Source organism: Lissotriton helveticus, chromosome 11 (assembly GCF_964261635.1).
Source record: "Lissotriton helveticus chromosome 11, aLisHel1.1, whole genome shotgun sequence".
Lineage (NCBI taxonomy): Eukaryota > Metazoa > Chordata > Amphibia > Caudata > Salamandridae > Lissotriton > Lissotriton helveticus.
The window spans coordinates 972,012,650-972,037,608 of record NC_136072.1 but is presented as its reverse complement, the minus strand read 5'-3'; the positions used below and the strand labels follow the sequence as shown (position 1 = coordinate 972,037,608).

The window sequence follows — 24,959 nt, the reverse complement described above, 5'->3', positions numbered from 1 at the left end:
AGGTCTATATACTTGTCCAACCATCTCTAGTGTTCTGAGCCAAACTAGTGGTTATATGTTGCACGATAAATTAAAAAATGAATAAACAAATAAGTTATGATCATAAAATATTTACAACATGTACAGTGCAGCAATGATATGAAATCATAAGTGATGCGGGAAATTATGCAGTATTTACTTTCGAAACGAAAATATCTGCAAATAATGCTGTCTTAGAATTTCCTTGCCTTTTCTTGTTTGATTACATTTTTAGGACATACATCATCACCAGCTATTTAGCCTTTTCTTATGTTTTGATATAATTAATCATATATGGAAAAGTTGTGTGCCATTAAACAACTTTTAAAGCAATGGTGTGGTGTACAATGTCATGAGAGTTGAACAAACATTTCAAAGGATAATGACAAGTTTATCAAACATGTTGTGAGAAGTGCAATTTAAAGTGTTTATTTTCTTCTCCTTTTCCTCCAGCTAATCAGGACAGTTTCGAGCATGCATTAGAAGGTGAGTGGTGTATCTAAAATGTATTGTTAATTCATTAAACATAATTAACTGAATCAGCAACATAAACTCCTGCACCAACGTGCGTCACATGTCATTCTTATTGAATTCATATGCCAGTTCATTTAATATTGAGTTAGTTAACAACATAGTTTAACAGGTAACTAGGTGTGGTGACAGATGATGGGAGGAAACACCGGAGTGGGGAGAGAGAGTGAAATGGAAGGCCCCATGGAGCAGGGATACGGGTCACAACAGGGGCGAAAAGAATGGAGCAACAGGGTACAGGAAGAGACACTGGTGGGGGAAATATTGAGTGGGAAAACAACAGGGTGGGCGAGAGTGACAGCAAAGAGAGTTAGGGCTTTCTGTGAAAAGAGAGAAGACACATAAAGAGGGGTGAGAGGGAACAGAAGATGAACTTGCATCAAATGCTAAATGCCAAATACTAAAGAAACTTGTAGAAGGAAAAATTGGTCCATGGCATCAGCAGTGGAAGACAACTACTCATTCAGTCAAAAAACATGTTGAAAGTAAATTGCTTCAAATACATTAAAAACAAAAATAAGGACGAAACCTATTAAATCAGGAGCTAAAAGGTGAAATACTAAACAAGCAAGCCATCCAATCATTAGCAATGGGCAGCCCTCTGGCAGTGTATGTTAAAGCATGGTTTACAATGCTGCAGAGAGCTAAATCTGTCCATTGCGAGACTGAAAAAATAAATCCGCTTGAACATCAGGTGAGACTACAAAGGAAGAAATCATGGAGGGAAACATATATGGTCATGCACTTCTATCCAAAAGTAGTAGAAAGCAAATGGTCCACAGGCCGGAAACAAGAGGATAATTCAAAAGCTGGCACTTGCAATAATCCATGTTTGCAAATTAAAGAACACAAGAGGTGGGATTGTATGTCTGAGCAGTAGCTGCCCGTGGTGGGAGTGCTGCTGGGCGCTCACGTGGGGAGGGGGAGGGGCAGGGTGGGGGGTAGTAAATTACTGATTACGGCCGATTAGAGGTAAGTAAACATATAAATAAATAAAACTAATTTCGTTGCGCGCGCTACATTGCCAAATGCGATGCAGCGCGCGCAGCGGAATTCATGTAACAATAGCCCCTGGAACCACCACGGTGCGGGGGTCCTGCAAGCTCCAGGGGTCCCTACTGGTAATGTGCATGGATGGCTGACTCAAAGTCTGAGAACTCCTGCCTAGATTCAGAGTGTGACGGGCCCCCCACTGTGAACTTTGCAGGAGGCCCCTTCTTTTTTGTTACGCCACTACAGACAATTCCTGCCCACTTTTCTCACTCTTGCACTCTTGCATGTTGCTGCTTTCTGCGAACAAAAAGGTTTTGCCGTCTTTTTCTTCTTCTGTCTTTTTTCCTTCTCTTGCACTCGGTAAATATCTGATGTGAAAAAATAAGTGCTAGTCCCTAATCATAAGTGGTGGTGCTCCCCACTGGTAACCACCAGCTCAAATTAAGCACGGAATATAACCCTGACAATAAAATATTACTTGAAGCATCCTCTTTGAATTCACTGAGATAATGAAGACCAATGAGATAGGTCTGCCACTCCCCTAATGTCATTTGTGAGAGAGCAAAACCATGTGATTTCAAACTTAAAAAAGCTCAAGAAAAGTGATACCAAATGTGCGCCCCATTCGCTTAAAAACAGTGCGGTTCCTCAGTATGTGCAACTGCGCGGGCATACGCTGCTCAAAATAAAATTGCTTTCTGTGTTGTTATCCTTTTTTGACTCAATTCTCATTATCCGTAATAAGCCTACACTTCATTTCAGCATCAAAGCTTGATGCCAGATATGGAGCAAGTCCAAATTGCAAAAATACGGATCACAATGAATCTAATAGGTTGAAACATGTCCCTTGGTTTGAATTAATAGCTTCTTCAAGTCACATTATAATTGTTATTCCTCTGAGCCGTTCACATATAATAACCAAGCGCATTATTTTGCATTGAATGATTTCCATGCCAAGTTCCAATGTGGCAGCTCCTTCTGATGTACTGCAGCAAAGTACATATTTAGAATCTGATCTAGGAAGTTGGCTTGTAACCCTTTGAATTTATTGATTCTCTAAATAGTATCGCCTTCTGTGGATTGGACCCAGGCTTTCGTTTGGAAAGTATAATTACAGGCTTCATTGCTTGATGCCAGGCTTATAAATGAACATTTAATATTATTGATCTCATGCCATTGTTTAGCATTGCCAGTTCAATAGGTGCAACAGTAATTACTGTATTTGGAAAAAGTTCACCGTATTTAAATTGACTCGTTAAATTGCTCCAGCTTTTCTATTCCCCTTGTGCTCTCCATCCAGAGAAGAACTGTGACCTTGAACCATTAACAAATAGCCTTTGCCCTAATTGTGTCAAGTAATATATTCCACTAACAATGGAGAATAAAGTGTTTGTGTACAAGAAAAAATTATTGTACTAAAGGATATCCAGCATAGAAATACCATGGCAAGAATTTCGATGGACAAATATGGAAAAGTAAATGCATACAGAGAAAGTATAGATTTACTATTCTTAATTCTACATCTATGCTCTTTAAAAATACATATATTGTGAAGGTACAAATATTAGGAGTTAGGTGTAGAAAATCGATACTTCACTTTCGATATTTCAACCTCAATATTCTGCACAAAGTTTTATGTGCTCGAGATTCCCATCGCGATATTCCATGGCACACCAAAAACATTATATTGAACACATGACACCCCAGATCACCACATCTGGGGGAAAATTAACTCTTTGAAACAAAAGAGGATAACTGCAACTTATAACCTAAAAATGCTGAGAACGTACACAGTTGTGCTTTATGCCACTGCTATAGTTAGAATTTTTTATCACATTCATATAGTAGAAAAGAAGTTACATTTAAATCAGCATTGTTAGTTCGGGGGGTCTCTAGTTGGCAGAGGTAGGTACCAATGTCCGAATGGGGACCCTTGCTTCTAGTCAGGGTAAAGGGGATACACTGTTTAGATAACCCCTGCTCACCCTCTTGGTAGCTTGGCACGAGCAGACAGGCTTATCAAAGGCAATGTGTAAAGTATTTGTACCAACACTCACAGTAACACAGTGAAAACACCACAAATGGACTCCACACCAGTTTAGAAAAATAAAGTATCTTTATCTAAATTACACAAGACCAAAAGGACAAAATACCAACATACACAGTTCAAGAATATGATTTTCAAAGAGTTCTCGAGTTTGCGTAAAAATAATCCACAGTTGCGTCACGTTTAGCCCAAAGTACCTGTAGATGCGATAAAAGTTCCAAATGGAAGCTGCAGCATTGAAAAACAAGCGATGCGTCACTCCTGAGACCCTGGGGAGGCGATGCAACAGCCCCGCTGGACGCAGCGGGCATGTTGCGATGAATCCGGTCTGCATGGAGAGGGATGCGATACCTGGTATGGAGGAAACGACTCGCACCAGGGTGATGTGTTCTGCAAGCGAACATGCGTTGGTTCTTGCAGCAGCAACAGGCGCTGCCACGATCTCGATCTTCGTGGCAACGGGAATTTCCTCGCACTGACGAATATGCACCCTGCAAGCGAGCGATGTGTGAAAATTGCAGATTGTCTTCTTTTCTCCTTGTCCAGCTTCCCAATCAGCAGGCAACAACTTCCAGAGGGCCCACAATTGGATCAAGCACTCTAGGAAGGGCAGAACTCACTGAGCAGAGTTCAGGGGGAAAGCTGGGGGTGAAGTCCTTTTGTTCCTGGGACTTCTTAACAGGAGCCAGCTCTCCTCCGGCCCTTGGAGATCTCTTCAAGCAAGGGGACACAGCACAAAGCAAAATCCTTCCCCTCTCCTTGGCAGCAAACCAACTGCAGGTCAGTGCACAAGCACACAGCAGGACAGATCTTCCTCTTCAGTCTTCCAGCTTTCTCCTTGGCAGAGGTTCCTTCTTGATTCCAGGATGATCTAATTTTCTGTAGTCTGGGTAGCCCTTTTTATACCAGTCTTTCCTTTGTTCTCTAGAGGCAGAGAGGCCTTGGCCAGAACCGTTCAGGTCAGTTCCTGAGCACTTTGTTTTTCTTCTGTCTTCTCCTCTCCTTTCAGAGAGAGGGGCAGGGTCGTCAGCCGCCCAGCAGGAGGTGGAGCCAGCATTGTGGAAGGCAGGCACAGCCCTATTCAGGCCCAGGTGCTATCCCCTCCCACCACTCAAGATGTAGATGCCGTCATTCAGCCTAGGGCCGACTCATCCAGCCTCCTGGGGGTTCCCCAGCCCCTGTCACTCACAAACCAGACAGTGAATTCACAAACATGCCAAGGCACACAGAAAGGTCAGACAAGAGAACAGCCACTTTCTAAAAGTGCTTTTCTCAAACACAGGATTTAAAAAACATCTTTCCTAAAAGATGTGGTATTAAATTCTGAGTGCAGGGATACCAGACTTTTATTTTCCATCTTGCTCCTATGAGAAGATATGTAGGTAAATATTATACACAGCATTCCCCATTATAGCCTATGGGCAAGATAGCCCTCTCAATAGTGAAAAATGAAAATGGCTGTAATTCACTAGCAGAGCATGTCACACACACCAGTACATGCTCTACACTGCACCCTGCCCAGGGGGGTACCTAGGGCCTTCTATAGGGTTGTCCAATGTATACCGAGAGGGAAGGGTTAGGCCTGGCCAGTGTGGACACTAGTCAGGGCAGCATGTCAGATAGCAACTGCACGTCAGCAAATCAAAAGGGAGAGAGAGGACTAGGTAAGCCAGTCCGGGTCCCCTGGTTATATGTAGGAATATCAATATAGGACTAGCTACGTTGTATTTAGTGGAACTCAGAAGGTATATCTGCGGGCAAACCCTTAGGTTTGGACATGAAGCCCTCACACACCAACCTAGTTGGTGTCATGCTTCATCATCGGGCCCACCACAGTGACACCGAATGTGTCCCGGGTGTGCTGCGACTCCAGATTACTGAGGAGCTGGTATTCTTACTGAGTGTGCAGTGCTGGTGAGAATGAGGGTGAAAGGTTAAAAGCTATACAGGTGGTCCCAGTTCCCGAGGGTAAAGGTAAATTTAATACCTGGGCCCCTGTTAGCAAGATAAAAAGGCTGTGGACGATATGGAGTGTATTAAGAGCTCCTACGTCCATGTGACCACATTCGGTGTCACTGTGGTGGGCCCGATGATGAAGCATGACACCAACTAGGTTGGTGTGTGAGGGCTTCATGTCCAAACCTAAGGGTTTGCCCGCAGATATACCTTCTGAGTTCCACTAAATACAACGTAGCTAGTCCTATATTGATATTCCTAGATAGCAACTGCACCCAGGCACCGCGGTGGCATGCCTGAGACAACATTTTAGGGCTACTCATGTAGGTGGCACAATCAGTGCTGCAGGCCCACTAGTAGCATTTGAATCATCTGCCCTGGCACACTCAGTGCACTTTACTAGGTACTTCCTGGTAATACAAATGCCTATCATGGATAACCAATCACAATTACAATTTACTCAGGGAGCACTTGCACTTTGACACTGATCAGCAGTGACAAAGTGCCCAAAGCATCTAAACCAGCAAAAACGAAATCCAGCACAGCGTCAAAAATACAGGAGGTAGAGACAAAAAGTCAGGGGAAACCAAGCCAAAGATGCCAGTTTCCCCTCCCGCTGAAAGTGTGGAGAACTACCCACCCTCTTGGGATTTCTCTACATTAACGCAGGAAAACCTGGACAGACCATCAGCATTGGCGTGTTCTATATCAGGATGGTGTTCCACCATAAAGTCCATTCCCTGTAGGGAGATGGACCACCTCAACAGTTTTCGGTTCTCACCCCTCATTTGCATCAACCATCTGAGGGGCCTGTGGTCTGTCTGAACCCGGAAGTGAGTCCCAAACAAGTAGGGCCTCAGCTTCTTCAGAGCCCAGACCACAGCAAAAGCTTCCCTTTCAATTGCACTCCACCCCTGTTCCCTGGGAAGTAGCCTCTTACTAATGAAAGCTACAGGTTGGTCCAAGCCCTCGTCGTTGATCTGTGAGAGTACTGCTCCCACACCATGCTCTGAAGCATCTGTCTGCACTACAAACTCACTGGAGAAATCAGGCGCCTTGAGCACAGGTACTGTGCACATGACAGTCTTCAGGGCATCAAAAGCAGTTTGACAGGTATCGGTCCAATTTACTTTCCTGGGCTGCTTCCTTGAAGTCAGCTCTATCAAGGGGGCAACAATGGTGCCATATCCCTGACAAACCATCGGTAATACCCGGTGGGACCTAGGAAGGCTCGCACCTCTGTCTGGGTCATGGGGGGCTCCCAAGCCAGAATGGTATCAGTCTTTGCCTGTCAGGGCGCCACCTGGCCGCTCCCTACCTGGTGTCCCAAGTACACCACAGATCCCTGCCCTATCTGGCACTTATTGGCCTAGATAGTGAGGCCTGCCCTTTGCAGAGCCTTCAACACTTCGCAGAGGTGTTGCAAGTGTTCTTCCCACGTGGAGCTGAACAAAGCAATGTCATAAGGTATGCGGCACTGAATTTCTCCGGCCTGGACAGTACCTGGTTGACCAATCTCTGGAATGTGGCAGGGGCGTTCTTCAACCCGAAGGGCATGATACAGAACTGGAAGTGTCCCTCTGGCATTGAAAACGCAGACCTCTCTTTGGCCCCCTCATTTAAGGCAATCTGCCAGTACCCAGATGTTAAGTCAAACGTACTGAGGTACTGAGCAGCTCCCAACTGATCCACGAGCTCATCAGCTCTGGGGATTGGGTGTGCGTCGGTCTTGGTGACCGCATTGAGCCCACGGCAGCCAAACACAAAACCGGAGTTCTGAAGTAGCACTGGGCGCAGCAGCTTTTGGTACTAAGACCACTGGGCTAGCCCAGGGGCTGCTGTAGGGCTCAATTACCCCTAGCGCCAACATTTTGGAAACCTCTTCCTTGATGCTGACCCTGACCTTGTCAGCTACCCTGTAGAATTTCTGCTTCACAGGTAGACTATCTCCAGTGTCCACATCATGGACGCACCAATTGGTGACACCTGGGGTTAGGGAGAACAGGGAGGCAAACTGACCCAACACCTGGTGACAGTCCTTCTGCTGTTCTGGGGTCAGGGTGGGCGAGAGGACCACACCATTCACTGACCCGTCTAGCTCCTTGGCTGCCAGGAGGTGTTGAAGAGGGTCACTGTCCTTTTCCATTCCAGCATTTGTAGCCAGGAGGATTGTCACGTCAGACCTCTCAAAGTGTATTTTGAGGCGTTTCACATGTAAGACTCCCAGGGGTTGCCTGGGAGTCTGCAAGTTAACCAGGTAGGTTACTTCGCTCTTGCGCTCCACCACCTCATATGGCCCAGTCCACTTGTCTTGGGGCACACAAGGCTCCACTGGCACCATCACCCACACATTCTGCCCAGGTTGAAATTCGACCAGAGTGGCATTCTGGTCGTACCATCTTTTCATTTCTTCCTGGCTGGCTTCTAGGTTCTCCTGAGCGAGCTTCCCGAAGCGCTTTGTCTGGTTGCAGAAGGCCAGCATATAGCTGAACACATCCTGGAGAGTTTTCCCGGGGGATTTCTCCCGCCCCTCCTTCACCAGAGTGAGAGGTGCTCTAACAGAGTGGCCATACAGAAGCTCAAAGGGACTGAACCCTAAGGACTTCTGAGGCACCTATCTGTAGGCAAACAACAGGCATGGTAAAAAGACATCCCACCTCCGTCTCATGGGCTCTGCAAGGCCCATAATCATACCTTTCAGAGTTCGGTTGAACCTTTCAATCAACCCGTTTCCTTCAGGGCTGTAAGAAGTGGTGAACTTATAAGTTACCTCACACTCCTCCCACAGAGACTTCATGTACCTAGAGATGAAGTTGGTACCCCGGTCGGAGACCACCACTCTGGGAAACCCCACATGGGAAAAGATCCCCATCAATGCACGACCCACCGCGGGTGCTGTGATTTTCCTGAGAGGGACAGCTTCCGGGTACCGGGTGGCATGGTCCACCAAGACCAGGATGTACCTGTTGCTTAAGGCTGTCTTGGGGTCCAGTGGCCCCACAATGTCAATGTCCACCCGCTTGAAAGGGGTGCTCACCACAGGAAAGGGTTGGAGGGGTGCCTTGCACTTTCCTCCACTTTTGCCACTTGCCTGGCAAGTCTGGCAAGTTCTACAGAATGTACCAATGTGCTTCTTCATCTGGGGCCAAAAGAAATGGGTGACAAACCTTTGGAAGGTCTTGTCTTGCCCCAGATGTCCTGCGAGAGGCACGTCATGAGCCAGACCCATTAGGAAGGCCCTGAAGCGCTCAGGTACCACCAGCAACTGGGCTGCGCGGGGCTCAGCGACCTTAGGCTTACTATAAAGCAACCCATCTTCCCGGTAAAGAAGATGATCCTTGGACTCTCCACCTGCTGCCTGGTCTGCAGCCTGCTGCAACACACCAATGAGAGAAGGGCATTCCATCTGCGCCTTGTAAAACTCATCCCTGGAGGGGCCACCTTCTTGCTGCCAATGGATCAGCTCAGGTAGGTCCCCCAGTTTGGCTACCTGTTCCCCTGTAGGCTCCAGGGCATCCTCCTCAGGTTCTGCTCCTTCCTGGACCGTGGGAATGGCTGGGGCTGGTTTCCCGCACCCCCTGCCCCTTCTATTCTTGGCAGGTTCTTGGGCCAGAGTTTCAGGCTCCAGGTCTGCTGAATCACCCCTACCGGCTTCCATAGACCGAGTGGTCACATAGATCCACTCAGGCGGACCCAACATCTCCATATGAGCCTGGCGTTCCACCTCCTTCCATTGGGAACTCTCCAGGTCATTACCTAGCAGACAGTCTACAGACATGGATGGACTCACAATAACCTTCAAGAGACCTGAGGCGCACCGACTTGTCAGCTGCAACTACTGGGTAAAGCACATTGGGAATGACCTGCTCTTCAGACACCCACTGACACCTTACAGATGTCACACTGGCTCCTGTGTCTCTCAGAGCCTCTATCTTCCTTCCATTGATGGTCACCCACTGCCCATATTTCTTAGTGTTTGCGGGCAGGTAGGTTTTCTGGACCATTTCTTGGTCTCCTAAAGAGACATGGGTCATTACTGCTGGTCCCTGCCCCTAACTGAAAATTAAATCCTCTCCCAAAGCTACACTCATTAACCCGGTGTTGGAGCACCAGTGGGTGCTGGAGGTTTGTTTGGGCAACTAGGGGCAATGTGTCCCACCTTTTTGCAGTGATTGTAGGTAGGGGGACCCCTATTGTCCCTGTTGTCACGCCTGCCCCTAGGGGGCCAGGTTGGTTTAGGTTTGGGGGGTTGGGACTCCTTTCCCTGGGAACTGTTTTGGGGCCCTTGAGAGACCTCCTTTGGTTACCTTTGCCCCCTCCCCACTCTTTTGATGGGTACCCTGCACACATTTGGCTGTGGTACCCACAGTTCCTATGTGGACCCTGGTACTGGTCCAGCGGTCGGCCTCCTTAGCAAGCTCAGTGGGGTCCGTCAGCTTGCTGTCTAAAAGATGCTGACGCAGCTCTGGAACACATAGACTATTCAAGTGCTCCCAACCAATTAAATGCAACAACCCCTTATAATCAGTTACTTTGCTGCCATTCATCCAACCTTCCAGTGCACACGAGTACAGATTAACACACTCCATCTAAGTCTCAGACTCTTTTTTTCTTGGAGTTCCTAAACTGCAGTCTATACTCCTCTGGAGTAAGTCCATACCTGAGACATAGGGCCTCCGTCAAATTGGGGTAGGTCATGGCACCAAAGTGCCCAAAGCATCTAAACCAGCAAAAACGAAATCCAGCACAGCGTCAATAATACAGGAGGTAGAGGCAAAAAGTGAGGGGAAACCACGCCAAAGATGCCAGGTCTAACAAGCATTATATGTGTGGAGTGCCAGGCTGTGCAATTTTGGAGGAGTCAGTGCCAAACAACAGGGTTATTGAATAGTGCCAAATTATGCAGAAGCAAGTTATCAGTGTGAAGACTCAATGTGACTACTGTCAAGGTTTGCGTGCTGACACTGCATACACTAAGGCTGTATGACATGACACTTCCAAATGATACGGCACACTCTTCTCAGCCTGAAGTCCCTAATACTAAAGACTCTGACACTCCCCACCAAGACACTACACTCCAAGCAGACTCAGGTTACTTTAGCACTACAGACACTGGAACTGCAGAGATAAACACTTCACGGTATACCACACGGCCCATTCATACCAGGCTGCTGCACACCCTGACACTGAAAGCAACACACAGTTCACTGACGCTAAACACTGTAACACTGTGGCATGTCAATGCAGATCCGTACAGTACCAACTACCCCACAGTTCCTGCTTGAAACCCCTGCAGACTGTTTTTTTTTATAATGACATTTTATAATGAGCCTCAGAAGGGTCTTGGAGACCCCTTACCCCAGGGCTGAAGCTTTTGTATGTTGGCAGGGGCATGGGAACCCCCTTCTCCAGCCATCCAATTGCCCCAGGGAACCCAGCCCCCTTGACCCAATGGCAGCAGTGTCCCGGGGATCCCATCACTCAGAACTCTGCAGTCCCCAGCCTGAAAGTGCATGGGCAGGAAGACTTTCAACTCCCTGCCCATGGTCTTGCTGGTAGGGAACACTTGTTAGCTCCCACTTGGAGGGAGCAGAGAAATGCTGCTTTTGAAGGGCAGGAGAAAACAAATTCAGTCGGCTCTTGCTACACCCGAGATGGGTGCATCAGGGGAGCCAGCAGGGGCCACGGGGGCCTTGGAGCTCCCCCACCACCCCATGCCTGAATTTGCTGTGGGTGTCCCAAGTGGGACTGTGGCACCTATGTAATTTTTCGTTGTGGCCCGAGGATGGGTTTCCTCTGGCCTTTTGAAGGCTTAAGTTGGGGCTGCATTCCCCCTTCCCAGATATAATAATACTGGACCTGGGAGATTACGGTCCCAGGGGGCTTCTGAAGGCTCATGGGGAGCCTGCACCCTCCCCTTATATATTAATATTGCCCCAGAAACTGAAAATGGGGTCCCCTGGGCCTAAACATGGCTCAGGAGGGGAGCCCTCTGACTCTCCCAAAAATAGTTGGGCAGACCATCAGGGCCCTCTTCCACCCCAGGGGGCTAACGTATTATTTTTCTTTTTTTATGGGATTCTCTGTGGATCAGCAATACCATTGGAAAAATATTGATTTTTTTGGTACCCACCAACACTGGGTGGTAGGGTATCCCTACCCCTATATGTTTTTCATACTTTTCACAGGACAGGGGACTGAGTCCCTGAGGCCTAAAATGGCTGCCCTCACATTTTGTACCAAGATCTAGCTTTCAGCCAAATTTGGTGCAATTCGGTTCTGCCATTGCTGCGGTATTGCTGTATAGTTTATAACAGAATGTTGATTGGGAAAACACGTCCCTCCCCCAACACTTTTTCTTGGCCCCTGCTTGATGGACCACCCCAAAACTTTTCCAGAATAAGCTGAGATGGATGAACTTATTTCTGGAAAGTTTTGTGGAGATTCGTCAAATGGCACCAAAGTTATTAGCAAACCAAAAACTCTGTTTTCTATTGAAACTTGGTCCTAAATATAACTACCCCATGGCTACCAAAGGTCAAAGTGGAGTTATATAGGATGAAGGTAGTAATGTTTTAATTTATGGTAAACAAATTGAAATTTCTAGAAAAAAACAGGTTAAAGTCGATTTGTACTCGAGGAAGGTGGTAATATTTTAACTTAATGTTAAACAGAAAAAGTTAGAAATTCACTGAAAAGGGGAAATGTAGCCTGCCTTGGCCAAGATGGCAGTTTGCTTTGAGCTCTGATGAGCCTTCAGTGTTTTCTCCAGTGCTGCAGTCCATCGCACTTGCGGGGGCATGTGAAGTTTCGAAGATATAAGGAAGCCTGTTGCAGCTAGCCGAGCTGGGCTAAGAATGAGGAACAGGCCCAGTGCCGCCGACCCGATCTCAGATCAGCGCAGTCTTAATATGACGGTGCCCACATCGGGAGCTCTGTAAACAGCTCTCTGTGTCCTGGCTAACACACTTTAAGGGCACTCGGATATCTGCCCTCAAAGGCAACACATTTCAGCTACACATGTAAATGACTCTCTCTCCTACTTCCTTTGACCAGCCAGATTTCTTTACCAACACTTTAAGCTGCTTTAAACTACTGTCTTGACCCTGCCCTTCATGGAAGAAATAGTGGTGTGACTAGATATGCAACAGCTGTAATGAGAGGTACCTTTTTGTCTCTTTATGCTCAGACTATGCTCCATCAGTGACTTTGTGGGCTGATAGAACCTTTTTCCTGCTACTGCTATAACTTACACTAGTATGACCTTCGGAGTGAGATAATTGTTGTAATTTAATCTCCCATATGGTATGTTCCATCCACCCCTTCCCCTATGACCCAGTTGGTATGCCCTGCCCTGAAGCTTGCCATGGAATGTTGGGACACTCTCCAGTGAGGAGAATGGATGGTTAATAAACGGACCTACTTATATTGTTGTCTTGGTCATTGAGTTTTACAACTTCAACACTGGCGACGGACTGCGCAGGGGGCAGAAGTTAACCATCTCCCCTTTGTGTGCTCTCTCCACACACAAGCTAAGGAGGAAGAGGAAGTCTCGCGTGGGAAGAACCTATCAGGAGATAAGGACTTACTGGCTCATGGTCAGCGATTCTGGTAAAATATGCTGTAAGAATAGGGAACACGAAATTCATGGAAGAAGCGGTCGGAGCAACTGACAGAGAAGTACAAATTCAGGAGGTGAGAGCCAACCTGCTTCCATAGTGTTCTGTGAGGCCCTGTGGTGCGCTACCTCCCAGCTGTCATCCGTCTCAAGGCGGACCTTTGCATGCAGTGGCAGATTGAAGTATGGGACTGATGCGCATTTAGCCCTGTGACAGCCTATCTGGCTAGGTGTGTAGAGGTGGCTGTGAAGGTGCTCGTTCCCGTGGTTCCCTTGTAAAGGATAATACAAATGGGAAAATAAATAAATAATTAAAGCAATTCAGGAAGCCCACCTCTTCGCTTGAGAGCCTGGCGTCTGTCCGGAATGGTGGTTGGCGGCTGGGGTGACATCGGAGCCCGTGTTCGCACTGGTTAAGCGCCGTGCTGGGTCCTGTTGAATCCGAGTGCCTGCGGTTGCCGGCGTCTGTGAACGTCGATGGTCTGAGGGAAGGCTGACTCCGTCTGCTGCGGTTCGTTGTCTGTGGAGATTTTGGCAGCCTGGTCGTCTTTGCGCCGAGTTCGTGAAGAGCTGGGGCGGTGTACACGGATTCCTGTCAGCGAGCCGGATATCTAGGGCGTTTCCCGGCGCACCAGCAGCTAAGGGCCGGCAGTCTTGTGTGAAATCATTAACCCATAACAAACAGTGAACGCTGCCTGCTGTCCTGTACTGTTGCTTTGTGGGCACATCCGAAGCGACAAATTATCGTTTAGACTCTGTCCCAAGTCATTTTTGGAAGTGTGTCATCGTACAGGGAGTGCGAAGCCTGGAAAACTATCGTAATTTAACACAATTACTAGGCTCAGACCTCTATTAATTAAATCTGCATGCCATAGTGTAATACTTATAAAATTCTCTTTGGATATTCTATTGTCTTTTGCTGGGGGTGAACACCTGGTTGGTTTTTTTTTTCCTTTCTTGTGCTAAAGGTCAACCATGGCAGCAGCAAGTATGAGCCAACCCCCACCCTTTTTGAATGAAATAGGGGAACCAGAAATTAGTTGGAAGGAGTGGGTGAAACTATTTGAATCGTATTTAATAGCTGTGGGTGGTGAAAAATACAAGCCAGAAAGGAAAAAACACATTCTATTACACAATTTGGGTAGGCAAGGGCGTAAAGTATATGAGTCCCTACCTATGTTAGAACAGGAGGGACAGGATGAAACAGGTGTGGATGTGTATGAGCAAACTATGGAAAAATTAGAACAACATTTTGGGGACAAGATAAATGTAGTGTTGGAACGCCATAAGTTTTTCAAAAGATGTCAAGGGAAGCAAGAGTCTGTGCAAAATTTCATTGATGCATTGTGGGGCTTAACACAGCTATGTGAATTTGGTAATTTAACTGATTCTCTTATAAGAGATCAACTTGTAAGGTGTACCAATAACCCACGCATCCAGGAGAAGTTGCTAGCTAAAAACCCAGGGTTAAGAGAGGCAATTGAAATAGCCAAATCCGTAGAACACACAGCTAGATGCATTAAGGAGATGAAAACCTATGGGGAGGAAGTAGCTTCTGTAAAAGATGAAGAGGATTGTAATGAAGTATGTAAGATTAGGACTAAACAAAATTACGGGGTGAGAGGAGAACCTAAGGAGAAGGGTCCTAAGTGCTACAGGTGCAGCAGCAATAACCATTTTGCAACCTTCTATCAGTGCCCTGCCAGGTTTGTCACGTGTAAAAGATGTAATAGGAGAGGGCATTTCGCGAGAGTATGTAGAGATGGTGAACAACACACAAGAAATGACGATAGAAGTATGGAAAAGAGTGCAGCCAGGGAAGTAAAGTGCATAGAACCAAGAAGTGGGAAAATAATTTTGCAGGTGAAAGACATAGACGGTACTGTAATGCTGTTTACCCAAAATGTGATGTCTTCCTCGATGGCCAATGTGTAGAAATATATGCAGATTCATGCTCGCCTTACACCTTACTGAACCAGGATGATTTTGTGTCCATGGAAAATTGTATTCTAAAACAGTTGAAAATGCCTGACATTTCTCCCACAGGGTATAACAAAGGTAAAATACCATTAGTGGGTATGAAAAATGTTCATTTACGCTTTAAGGACAGGAAAACCTTTGGTCCAGTGTATGTAGTGGAATCAGGATCCAACTTATTGGGATGGGTTCACCAAAAAGAGCTGGGTATCATCATAGATCCTAATAGTACTGAACAGGTTTTGCTCACTGACGGGTCCCAGGGAGGTGAAAACATTTGTGATGAATTTGGGCAACTATTCAAAGACGAGCTTGGTTGTCTACACATGTTCCAGCACAGAATCAAGTTGAAATATAAAGCTAGACCAATTGTACATAAACTACGCCCTGTACCCCTAAAGTTGAAGATGCCCCTAGAAGAAGAATTGCGCAAACTTTGCGAGTTGGATATAATTCAACCTGTAACTTGCACTGAGTGGTTGGCTCCGATCGTTATCGCAGCCAAAGCCAGTGGGGAAGGCATTCGTCTTTGTGTGGACTTGCGCAGCCTCAACGACAATATATGGGTGGAAAGACATCCCCTGCCCATAATTAACGAGATGCTGAGCACCATGGGTCCAGCTAAATACTTCAGTGTGATTGATCTGTCCATGGCTTATCACCAAATTGAACTCCATCCAGAATCAAGGCCCCTCACGGCGTTCATCACCCCATTAGGAGCATACATGTTCAAATGGATGCCTTTTGGCCTGGCGTCTGCAGCAGCCATCTTCCAGAAAGCGATGCAGAAGATACTGGAAGGAGTAGAGAACACCATGTGTTTCCAGGACGACATCCTGGTTTATGGCCAAACCAAGGAAGAACATGATGGGGTCGTCAGACAGGTGTTCAGCAGACTTATGGAGGCCGGCCTGACTGTGAAGAAGGAAAAATGTAAAATAAAAGTGTAGGAAGTTGAGTATTTAGGCCACAAGATCACAGAAGATGGTTTCAGACTGAAGGGCAGTTTAATCCAAGCTGTGAAGGAAGCACCTAGCCCCAAGAACAAAGAAGAACTGAGGTCCTTCTTAGGACTTTTAGAGTATATGTCAAAGTATGTGGACCATTTTGCCGCCAAGTGTGAGCCCATGAGGGAATTAATGAAGAAGAACAAGGATTTCCAATGGAACAAAGAGCTTGACGCTGTGGTTGAATCACTGAAAGAGGAATTGGTAACCTCCCCAGCATTAGGAACATTTGATGCATCAAGGAAAACCATCCTAGCCACAGATGCTTCTAACAAGGGCCTGGGTGCAACCCTCTTACAAAAGGATGGTAAAGAAGAGAAAATCATTGCGTTTGCATCCCGGAGTCTCACAAACCCAGAACGGAACTACTCCGTCATAGAAAGGGAGGCCCTGGCCTGTTTCTGGGCTGTTAGACATTTCAGGTTTTTCTTGTGGGGTTTAAGGTTCTCCATCCGGACCGATCATAAACCCCTCACCTTCATCTTTTCCGTGAAGGGATTAGAGAATTGTACACCTCGCATTAGCAGGTGGATCTTAGGGCTGGAGCACTATAACTTCAAAGTGGAGTATGTGCCAGGAAAGGAGAATAAAATCGCGGATTTCCTGTCAAGGTCACCGTTACCGGAGGTGGAGGAAAAAGAAGAAGCCCTCGACAGTCCTATTCTAATGATGGCGACACCTGCTATCACGGAAGAGGAATGGGAAAAAGAGACAAAAGATGACAAGGAAATGAACGTGCTGAAGGAGTACATGGAAAAAGGATGGCCGAGCAAGCAGAGTGAACTCGAGGCTAGCATAGAAGAGTATTGGGAAGTGAGAAATGAACTAAGTTTCATAAAAGGCAGAATCTACCGTAATCATAGAGTGATTCCTCCCAAAGGCCTCAGGATGAAGGTCATCGATTTGGCACATGAAGGTCACCTAGGGCGCAGCCTTACTAAAGCCAGAGTCAGATCCAGTTTCTGGTTCCCCAAGATGGATGCCTTGACTGAACAAGCCGTTAAGGATTGTGGGGCAGGCGCTAAAAGCAACAAGTCTAAAGCAGTACAGAAAGCACCATTATCTCCAGTGGAAGTGCCAACCAAACCATGGAGCAAGCTGGCCATGGACATTATCGGGCCTATGCAAGAACTGGGAGAGAGGAGAAGATTCATGCTGGTGTTAATCAATTACACAACCCATTGGATCAAGCAGAAGTTTGTCCACTCTGTCACCACAAGGACAGTGGTTGAGTTCTTGAACGGAGTATTTGTCGAAGAGGGCATTCCAGTGACTCTAGTAACAGATAATGGAGTGCAGTTTTGCTCGGAGTAGATGCGTGTATTTCTCAAGGATTTGGACATCAAACATGAGACCACAGCGTTATATTGCCCTAAAGCCAATGGTCTAGTTGAGCGACCGAACAGAGTCATAAAGGAACATATCCAATTGGCAGCAACCAACGGGCATGAGGTAGAAGAGTCCCTTAGAAGGTGTCTGTGGGCGTATCACACCTCCCCATATAAAGTCACAGGCATTTCACCCTTTGTAGCACTGCGTGGGCGAGAACCCTGCACCAAGTTGAATCTTAGTTGGCTGAGTGGGGGTGACCCCAGGGTAGTGGACCAGGAGGCAAGGGCAGAGAAAGTCTGACTCCACCAAGACAGTTACAAGCGGTGGTATGACACTAAGCACGGAGTGAAGGTTTCCAGGTGGGAGGTAGGTGATAGGGTACAAGCCAGAAAAACACCAAAGTAGGAGCTACCCAAAGTAAATATTACATGCCTTGTAAAATTGCTAAAGTGCTTAAGAATGTGGTTCAACTTGAAAATGGACAATGGTGGAGCTTTGACAAAATTGTAAGCGCATGAGTAATGTTCTGTCTTCATTTTTCTTCCCCTTTATGGTGCCATGTATAGTCCTATCCCGCCATGGTGAGGTCCTGTTCCTGTCTCTGTGTCACCCTATGGAAAGGAGATGTGTTGTAATTTAATCTCCCATATGGTATGTTCCATCCACCCCTTCCCCTATGACCCAGTTGGTATGCCCTGCCCTGAAGCTTGCCATGCAATGTTGGGACACTCTCCAGTGAGGAGAGTGGATGGTTAATAAACGGACCTACTTATATTGTTGTCTTGGTCATTGAGTTTTACAACTTCAACAATAATGTTGGCTCATAAGGAGGAGATATAAATCGGATCTCATTGTGATTTCATAGTGGGAGTGGCGCAACCTCGGTTAAGGACATGATCCGACTTCACTGTGCCACAAATGGAAATTATTCTTGAAAGGATGGTCGCCACACATAAAATATATACTTTCAAGACTTTAAAGACTAGAGTGTGAAAAGTGAACATGCCGCGAACAAAGGTAATCAAGATCACAAACCAATGATGGATTGGACACGTACATATTTTATTTTGCAATATTGCTGCATTGTGGGTAATATGGTCTGAGACATGAGAAACTATTCTCAGTGTGTAACATGTGGAGATAAAAAGTTGTGAAGTTTATTGGATTTACCAATGCATCAAAGTAAATAAAAAATCTCACTCTTCTCAAATTACACCACGGAAGTTTGGAACTTCTTTAGGGGACTGTTTTTCATCAAGAAGTCTCTCCTTAATTTCTATAACAGCTGCCTGTGTCCTTCGTCGCTGTTTTGTCTTTTCCTGATATAAATGAAGATCAGTGAGGGCCACACCGGCCACGTATATGACTAGACTGATGCAAGTCGAAACGCATTATACTATTTATTTTTTGCCTGAAAAAGGATTTTCCTATGGAGGGTAATTAGGCCTGGTTACACTATCCTGGAGATGGAGAATGATGTTCTTGTGGAATGTATATATACGTCACAGGGACGCCACCTCCCCTGGGGGAAGTGAAGATAAATGAATGCTGGGGGCCCGCAAGGTCCGCCCTCAGTCCGGGGATGGCCAACTCCCTGGGGCATGTCAAAATAAATGAATGCAAGGGAGGGTGCATGGTCCCCCAGCACCGTAGATTGCCACCTCCGGGGTAAAGATTTATGATGGAGAGGAGCCAGGAAAAATGTCCAGGATCTGGGGTATGGAGTCCCCGAGTCCAAATGGGGAGGAACCGGAATCCTTACTAAACAATGGATTGGAACAACACCTTTTTTTCGTACTCTGGACCAAGTTAAGCTATGGTATTTTCCTATATATCCCATGCTACTGGTTATGTACCTTCTATTGCTATGCCTAGAAATGTTTACACATATGTCAATGCTCCTCTTATACAGTGTTCTCATTATATCCAACCAGTTTGAGTTCCCCAATATCTGTTTACTAATTTTCCACCATTTCTCCTAATGTGTTATATAATAGGAGGAATATTATACTGCGTGATTGCTTTCAGTCTGTATTTCATGCCTAGTTGCTTATTTGATATCTACAGAGTGTGACTGTCACTTAGCTTCGCATGACATAAGTCGTACCTTCTTATATCTGTACAGGCATCCTGGATGGCTGCTGCTATCCAGGATGCCTGTACTCCATATCACTTCTCACAATAGAACATTTCTTCCAGTTGGTCAAAGATTGCTCTTGGTTTAAATTTTAGATGTTGCCTGCTACCATTCTACACTACTTAGCTTTGCATTGTCGCTAACTCCCCTAATTGTCTTATAAGCACTGGCCACAGTGGGGTCTCGCTCTCTTGGCCAGATCCCACACAGTCTCCTATTGTTTACCTCATCTCTCTGAGACTTGTTTGGGTGAGATGGATGGGCCCTTAACCAGACTTCTGTACATTGATCTCCATATTGCCACTTCTGTTTTTATTTCTTTTGGCGTCTTCTTGACCTTTTTAGGTCTCGGCCTAGAGACGCGCGAAGCGCGTTCTCGGCAGAGAACTATTGTAATCGTTTCAGTCTCCAAAGCCAACAAAAGGAGACAAGAGCTGGGCACGCGCCCAGCATTCTCAATGGGAGAGGTGCACCAAGTGCTGGCCACGCGCGGATTCAGTCGCGCGCACGCTCACGGTGCCAGCGTCCCCTCCGCGCGCCGATCACTGCTCTCTTCCTGGCGGCATCGAGAAGTTTCGCAACGCAGTGAGGGCACTGAGAGGTAGGTGCTTGTTTAGAATGTTATGTCCTCTAATTGCATGGACTTGCGGGAGTGTTTGCAGTGTAAAGTACCGGAATGGCGAGAGCAAAGAATGATGTCAGATGTGCTTTGAAGGATTCTGCTAATGTACACAGAACATTCAGTACAGTCTGCTCTCTGAGCGTGCACGTAACTGGTGAGTGGTGAGTGCAGAGTAGTGAGTGCAGAGTAGTGAGTAGTGAGTGCAGAGTAGTGAGTGCAGAGTGGTGAGTGCAGAGTGGTGAGTAGTGAGTGCAGAGTAGTGAGTGCAGAGTAGTGAGTGCAGAGTAGTGAGTGCAGAGTAGTGAGTACAGAGTAGTGAGTGCAGAGTGCAGAGTAGTGAGTGCAGAGTAGTGAGTGCAGAGTAGTGAGTGGTGAGTGCAGAGTAGTGAGTGCAGAGTAGTGAGTGGTGAGTGCAGAGTAGTGAGTGCAGAGTAGTGAGGGCAGAGTAGAGAGTGCAGAGTGGTGAGTGCAGAGTGGTGAGTGCAGAGTGGTGAGTGCAGAGTGGTGAGTGTGTGAGCGTGCAGGGTGAACAGTGTGTGAGCGTGCAGGGTGAACAGTGTGTGAGCGTGCAGGGTGAACAATTCCAATCCAAACCACATAATTCCATTACACACCACATGCATACACTCCATAATACATGGCTAAAAGACATTTCCATTTACAATGCCATTAGCTCTAACTGAAATAAATCCGAGACCTATTGCATTTCCAATGCTTGTTGTCTTTTGCTCCAGATCCAAGATGATAACTGTTGCAAAGTCATCTGGTGGCCTGTGCACCACCATTGTATGCTGACTTGTACTGGTGGTAACTGAGTCTGACTGTACCTGGGCTCTGCCTAACCAGGCCCAGGGCCAAAGTAATGCTGAAAACACACCTAGAACACACTGAAAACACCTACATACACTAGGGTGCACAATGGATTAGGGTACCACTATGATTGGCATGACCTACGCTATAAGTCCCTAGTACATAATAGGGGAGGGGTATTAAAACTACCTTTAAGTCCCTAGTATCCAATAGGGCATGGCAGTTTAAAGGTCAGCTGTTTTTTCTGCACTTGCATGTATGCACTGCTGAGAGACTGAGGTGATTTTAAAAGCAGCCCTGTGTTGCAGAACTGCTTTTAAATGCAACTTGTGTCCAGACTCAACTTTGGTGTTTTGGGCGTTTAAAAATTGATAGACTACAACATTTGGCATATTAGAAACCCTCAGGGTCTCCCAAGGTGTCCCAGCAGTGGAGGGTCATGCACTTATAGGGAGGACCCGTACAAAAGGGGTTTTATATGCCTCGGGTATAGAGAAATTGCACATTTCACTTCCCTCATTGTAGCAAAGTGCTTCCCAAAATCGACTTTTGTGCTAGGAGCACTGTAGAGTGAGGATTTACAATATTTGTGTATATTCAGGACCCCTAAAGTCTCCCCTAGGTGTCCCAGTGGTAGGGGGCCATGGAGTAATAAGTGGGGTCCTTATAAAAGCAGTTTTATAAGCCCTGGTGCTGGAGAAATTGGACATTTCATTTTACCCATTGTAGACCCCAGCCACAGAAGTTAACATTGCAATAGCTTATGAATTCCTTACTAATGAAGGGGACAACTGAAACAATATAATTCAAGGAATCAGGAGAACGTTATTGATAAATCCAACAATATGCTGTTGTTGGATTTATCCTAAATTCTACAGACAATAAGTTATAAGACTTATTTGTCTGTAATCCAAAATTCAGCCCTCCAGCGGTTTGCCCTGATTGGTTAAAGTTAAGTGGATTAGCCAGGCCGCTTTGATGAAGTGATAATTGGCACCCAGGGAGAAAAGGTTATATATTTTTTAGGAGGACCCTGCTCCACAGAAATGCCAGAGCATGGGGGAAGGGTCATAAAGCTTAAGCTTCAAAGATAGAAGGGGACAGGCAGATTCAGCCAGGTCCATCTACACCATTTCCTCTCTGAACCCAGCCAGATGGCAGGCTTAAGAAGGATGTGCAGATGTAGGAGGGTGGGGAGATATTAAAATGAGCCATCCTTGAGGTTGGTTAAGCTAGCTCTTGCGTCTCTGCTGAGACTTCAAGCATATTGAGTTTTGGAAGAATAAGGCTTTCTGGGATCCCTGGTTCATCCCACTGGAAAGCTCCAATGGTCTGACTTCCATAGTTTGACCGGGAGCTTGTCGAAAGGCAATCCGGCGAACCCTCACCGAATACGGATAGGTGGGGAGCATTGAGGGACCCCGAAAGAAAAAGCTCCAGGAAAGTTTCTAAGTCAGAAGGAGCGAACTTTGACCAAGGCCTACCGCAAGTGGTAGCAGCAAGGGGTAGCAGCGCAGGGCTCCATCACGGTCGACATGAAACTTTTACTTTGTCCCGGTCTAGTGCGACCAGATGTCCCAATAGGCGCTTTAGGTTTCTATGTGCAATATTGTGCTAAATCTTTAGAAAATCATATCTCTGGTTCCCTTCATTGTATTGTTTTCGTTTTGGTGTCATTTTACAGATACAAATAATTCCTATTTTTATAAATTGGTGTTGAATTTGTATCATGTGTGGTATCTTAATTATTTACTGAATTGGTTGTTTTAGAGCTATATTTACCACCATTTGTTTGGCTTTTTTGAGCAGCTCATTGTGTTCAAACTACAAATGGGACTGATGTAATCTCTGAAAATAATATTCCTAAAGGTTTAAATCACACAGTAAAGAGGATAAAAAAAATATGACTACTGAAATGGCCTGAAAGGAGATGTTGTTTTGCAACAGGAAACCAAAATAGCTACCACGAAGCACTATCCCTCCAAAAAGGGTTGGTGGTGTATATTACCTGCTCAGATGTCCTTGCTATAAAGGGCTGGGGTAGTCACATTAATGACCTGTCTATCATTTTAACTGAGCACTATGGGCAGGGCAGATGATTACCATACTCAAAAACATTGAAACGTATCTTTATCTAATGAGCATGAATGCTCCAAAATTACAGGACCCACGATTTTAGCAAACTTTAAATTCAAAACTACCACTTTTACCCATATACTCCCATATCATACTTGGAGAAGATTTCAATCACATTTCAAAGAACAAAGTTTAAGTTCAAGTATCAAGGAAATTAAAGAGTCCTTCAAACAACTCTTTATATCTATGAAATTGAAAGAAATCTACTACAGGTCAACTCACAATTATTGAATGACATTAAACAGCTAAAATACAAATATAATACTATTATCAGTAAATAAACATTTGTGGGTACGTGAACAAAAAACAAAAAAGCTTCTTTACCTAAACAGATGGGAAAAGCACTCGTTGCAACTCTCATATTTAGGAAAAATAATAATTAACATCAAGGACACAGGCGGCTTGGTCAAATACAATTTTGCTCTCCCCCTAAACTTTTTTCTGACATAGTGTTGCCAACTTAGATGCTTTGGGCACTTTGCGTCTGCTGATCAGTGTCAAAGTTCGAATGCTCCCTGTGTAAAGTATAATGATAATTGGTTGTCCATGATTGGTATGTTTGCCTTACTAGTAAAGTGCACTATGTGTGCCAGGGCTGGTAATGCAAATGCTACTATTGAGCCTGCATCACTAATTGTTCCACCCACACAAGTAGCCTTACAGAGATAACTCAGGCCTGTCACTACAGTGCCTGCGCGCAGTTTTGTAAACTGCCACGTTGTTCTGACAAGTGCACCTACTTGCCAGACCTTACCCTTCCCTTTCTATGCACATCAGACACCCCTATGGTAGGTCCAGGGTACCCCCTGGGCAGGGTGCAGTGTAAGTGAAAGGTAGGACATGGACTGAGGTGTGTACCATGTCCTGAGAGTGAAATAATCTCCATTTCGTTTTTCACTGTTGAAAGGCCATCTTGCCCATAGGACAGAATGAGGAGGCTGTGTAATACGTTTTGCAGCCTATCTTCCCAATGGCTTAAGATGGAGAGGTGAAGTTTAGTATGCCTGAACTCACAATGTAATAACACATCTATTTTTAAGGGTGGTTTTTGCATTGTGTGTTTAGAAGCCACTCTTTTAGAAGTGACTGGGTTTTGTGCTCTACCATTTCTGTGTGTCTCTGCCTGGTTGCAGATTGACTGTCTGGATTTGAAAGTGATAGGATCTGGGGAATGTCCAGGCCCAGGGGAAGAGGTGAGACAGCAAAAGACTGGCCTGCATCTGGAGTGTAGGGGGAGGAGTAGCCCTTAGAGGTGAAGAGGCCTGGGTTGCTGTCGTACAACAATGACCCCATCTCCTGCTGAGTGATTGAGATTCCAGACCCCCACTAATCAAAGGAAGAAGGTGTCACTGGCAGGGAGGCACCCAGAACTGGTTTGAACATGGGTCAATGCCCCCCTGAACACAAAGACTTCAAAGACATTTAGGGGTATAACTATGAGAGTTGAAGCCCCTGAACTGGAGAGAAATGGATTGATCAAGGTTGAACAAGACTGAAGCTATTCTTTGTCAAGAGGAACCTTTGCCAAGGAAGAAACCGCTGAAGAGACTGAAGGAAAGGACTGACCCTTGCTGTGTGTTCTGGGGCTGGCCTGCAGTTTGTTGTTTTAACCAAGGAAGAGGCTACAGGGACGTTGCTGTGTGCTTTGTGCCTCTGCTTGAAAGGACTTTGCTGTGCTGGGTCCTGAAGTAACTTAACCCCAAGGGCTCAAGGTGAGCTGGCTCCCTGTTGTGGAATCTCAGGAACACAAACGTTTCCAGAAGTGTCACAGCAAC

General features: G+C 45.9%; 1 protein-coding gene across 2 annotated transcripts in view; it reads left to right on the top strand.

Annotated features, from left to right (window-relative positions):
• Positions 1-24,959, top strand: part of SEZ6L (seizure related 6 homolog like) — a 1,424,144-nt gene that overhangs the window by 1,273,608 nt on the left and 125,577 nt on the right. For both annotated transcript variants that reach the window (XM_078667320.1, XM_078667319.1), the window contains exon 14: positions 472-504. In XM_078667320.1, coding sequence (XP_078523446.1) covers positions 472-504 — 33 coding nt within the window. The remainder of the gene's footprint in view (positions 1-471; positions 505-24,959) is intronic.